Raw genomic sequence first — 3,436 nt, forward strand, 5'->3', positions numbered from 1 at the left:
AGAAAAATGAACAGAACCCACAACACCCATTTTGCTACCCCCATTCATGACAAAGAATTCAGTAAAAACAAAACAAAGACAATTTTTATTTTCTCTTCTCCTTTGCTCAGGTTGTTTCCCACGGCATTGACAGGAAAAAAGCAAAACAGCAGAGAAGAAAATGAAAATAAATAAAACAAGGCCAAAGAAGGATCTCTTGGAGATCTATACATATTCTTCCATAGAGCTCACCATATCTTTCTCTCACTTTCATCCCTGCATACCTATTGACATCAAAAAATAAGAAAGTTAGAAAAGAATAAAGTGAGTGAGGATAAAAAAAAAAAAAAACATAGAATCTTTCTGCACTGATAACCAATTCTAAGCCTTTGGAAGCCTTGGCAAGACCTCTATTCCCTGGAAAAAAAAGTGAAGGAATAAGAGGTGACATTACTGGTCTTGCAGGAGTCGGCGTCGCAGGAGCAGAGGAATGCAGGTAACCCATTTGCTTATGCAATGCAGACTTCCCCTGAAGACATTGTAATATAATCTATCAGTAAAGAAACAATACAAGAACTGGGCGAAAGCAAGGAGGAAGAAATAGAGGAGGAGGAGGAGGAGCCCGAACTTTACCTTAAAATGGGTCGCAGAGAAGCCACAAGAGAACTCCAAAACATTCTCCATGGAAGGCTTCACATTGTTGCTGGTAGCATTGAAGCTAGTCTGAAAAGATGTCAACAATCCAAATGTGAAAAAAAAGAAGACCCTCAATATATTAAGGGAAGAGAAAGCAATAGCAAAGGCCATACATACATTAGGGAAGCTGAAGAGAGGGGAGCTGGCAGTGTCATCCAAGGGAGAGGAAGACTCTCTCTGTTCCTTACCCTCAACTCTCCTCCTCTTGCCACCATTGTTAGCCAATGGAGCAGCTGAGGCAGTTGGAAGAGTGGAGGCATAGAAGAGGCACCCATTGCCATTATAGCAAGTGTTGGGGTGAGAATAGTAGTGGTTCTCATCTTCTTCAGGGAAATGGGGTGGCCCAGAGGATGCATCAGAGACCATAGATAAGTCCTCCTCCTCCTCCTCTCCCTCTTGCTCAATGGAGGCAGCTACTTTGAAGGGAAGAGAGGTTGGGGGCTCATCGGACTGGTCCAAGTACATGGTCCACCCAGACTGGCACCCACTGCTGCACTCTGAACTCTCCTCTTCCTCTTCCCACCCCAGCATCATTTGGTCAATGGGGAGTAATGAGTCCTAGGAGACAATGTTCTCCCTCTCCTTCTCTCTCCCCCTCCCTCTCTACGTGCAAGTCTCTGCTAGTGATGCTCCCTAACACACCACACTAGTGCTGGTACAAAAGAGAGAGGCGGGGAGGGGGGGTAGAAGAAGAAGTTGGGGGGGCCAGAAAAAAACAAATGGAATCCCACGCAAATCCCAGACCCGTTTTGTCCTATGCTCGTGCCATCCTCCCCCACCTCCTGGCTTTCCTTGCTGCAGATGAAATTAAAACTGCCAGTTGGGCATTGGGCTCTTTGTTGGTCATTCAACACTACACTCTCTACACCAAGAAAGAGAGAGAGAGAGAGAGAGGGACAACGGATTCACATGCAATACAGCTAGGCATTGTGTACCCTCTCCACCCATTTCATTATTTCCTTTCAAATCCCGTGAACAGGGGAAATAAGGGGGGTTGTATCATAATGTGTGTGCGCGTGTTGTGGAGGCTGGCAATTGGATCCATTGTTTTGGGCCATGGATGAGGCCCCCACTCTATGTTTTGGATTTTTCTATTTTAAGCCTCTTTGTCTCTCTAACGAAGACTCGGCACAAGTTATCCGCCACGGTGCCCTACCATATCGCTGTTATCTTTTTTCCGAAGGTTTTTTGAGAAATATTAAGATTAATGATATTAAACTATTAGTCATCCAATTTATTTAATAAAGAACCAAATATACTATGGAATAGAATAGAGAAGCAGGAAATATACAATGTTTTAAGTGATCCGATAACCACTTCTATTATAAAAGAAGATAAAACTACTAAAAGAATAGATATCAAAATTAGACAGAACATGAAAAATAGATCAAAATAATAGAATAAATAATAGCAAAAGAAATCACAATCCTCACAATACTACAAATAATGTTCATCACTGTTCTGAATGTGAGATGAGAGCAAAATATAAAAAGATTTAAGATGGAGATCTAGCAGTTTAAAGTTAATTTTGTTTTAGAAGTGATGGTTAAGGTGTTATATCGCTGGATCTCTTAGTTTCTGATTACCATTGTGACATTAATGGTCATTTATAATAATTTCCTTGGAAAAAGGTCAATGAATAGTGCTAGAAAGCTGTTGTGATGGTTTTAGACCACAAATTCTGATCCTAACGGTCCTTTATTATGCTTTCCAATCAATAATGATAAATTTTGGTTTATCTTGGGACGTCCAGACCTCTTAATTTCTATCATCAATGCCTTGCGGGGTTTGGCCTCCTTTCCTTTCAAAAACCTGCACCTTCTTTGAAGAAAACAATGACCAAAGGTAGGTCATTTAATCTCCCTAGTACCAGACAAGCCTCTTTGTTAAATAAATTTGGAACGAGCAATCACTTCTTTTCATGGCCTTCTTACAGGATGATGTGGTTTGGTGAGAGAGATTCGACAAATTATCCACCATCATAACGCATACCTAGCAATAAAATTTATTATTTTGTATATGAAATTTTCATGATGTCAATTATTTTTTTCATTAAGATGGTGGATAAAAAGTTGTCATCGCATGATAATGAGGTTGCAAACATTGATCTTGGAACATTTTTGATAGAACATCAGTCAAGTCTGATGTCACATCACTCAGAACAAATGCAGGCCATGGCCATCATATAAATCCAAAAATGTTACTAAAACTATTTTTATTGTACCATCATATATATTGGCAGGATTATCATATGTGTGTTATCCTTAGGAGTCCCAAGAGGGTTACCAAGTGAAGTAGGGATAGCAAGTGGCATCAATAAGAGGGCTGGATGATGGTATGAAAGGATTGGGATTTGGGTTGGTTTGCAAGATGATTGGTCTGGCGTAGAAGAGACAAAATAAAAGAAAAGAGAAAAAGCCATTGATGTCTAATCATGAGGTGACATGAGGTGCTACCTACAGAGAGAGTTGTTAAGTCTTTTACTACAGTGTCTTCAATGCCCAGTCATATGTCTACATTGGTTTGGGGAATCATCTACTGTACCAAGGTGCTGCCCTCAGTTATCGATGGCAAGATATGAGAGGTGCAACTGAGATAAAACACCTGAAAGAGTTAAAGATATCAAAGTGATAGAGCAATACGCATGGGAGAAAATAGAGTAGCTAGTAGAGCTAGAGCTATAATGAAAGCAATTTGTCCACATGAAGTGGACTACTTATTAGTACAAGAGTCAAAATGAAAGCAGTCCAACTTAGGATAT

At 40.3% G+C, this 3,436-nt stretch overlaps 1 protein-coding gene across 2 annotated transcripts; it reads right to left on the reverse strand.

Moving 5' to 3' along the window:
- Positions 1-74: 74 nt before the first annotated feature.
- Positions 75-1,471, reverse strand: LOC105057971 (protein SOB FIVE-LIKE 5). Of its 2 annotated transcripts, XM_010940719.4 has the most exons (4): positions 793-1,466; positions 613-702; positions 434-508; positions 75-263 (listed from the first exon to the last, which is right to left on the reverse strand). In XM_010940719.4, the coding sequence occupies exons 1-4, from the start codon at positions 1,207-1,209 to the stop codon at positions 228-230; spliced, it is 618 nt and encodes a 205-aa protein (XP_010939021.1). In that variant the 5' UTR covers positions 1,210-1,466; the 3' UTR covers positions 75-227. The 2 variants fall into 2 exon arrangements, with proteins under 2 accessions (XP_010939021.1, XP_073105612.1); XM_073249511.1 differs by having other exon boundaries at positions 613-1,471.
- Positions 1,472-3,436: the final 1,965 nt, after the last annotated feature.

Source organism: Elaeis guineensis, chromosome 15, assembly GCF_000442705.2.
Source record: "Elaeis guineensis isolate ETL-2024a chromosome 15, EG11, whole genome shotgun sequence".
NCBI classification, from domain to species: domain Eukaryota; kingdom Viridiplantae; phylum Streptophyta; class Magnoliopsida; order Arecales; family Arecaceae; genus Elaeis; species Elaeis guineensis.

Bases quoted from the DNA above. Each gene is read 5' to 3' on its own strand.
- LOC105057971 (XM_073249511.1), bottom strand. From the start codon at position 1,209: ATGATGCTGGGGTGGGAAGAGGAAGAGGAGAGTTCAGAGTGCAGCAGT. The intron at 509-612 runs GTAAAGTTCGGG...CAATGTCTTCAG, and splicing joins TCTCTGCGACCCATTTTAAG to GGGAAGTCTGCATTGCATAA. The intron at 264-433 runs GTAATGTCACCT...TGATGTCAATAG, and splicing joins CGCCGACTCCTGCAAGACCA to GTATGCAGGGATGAAAGTGA.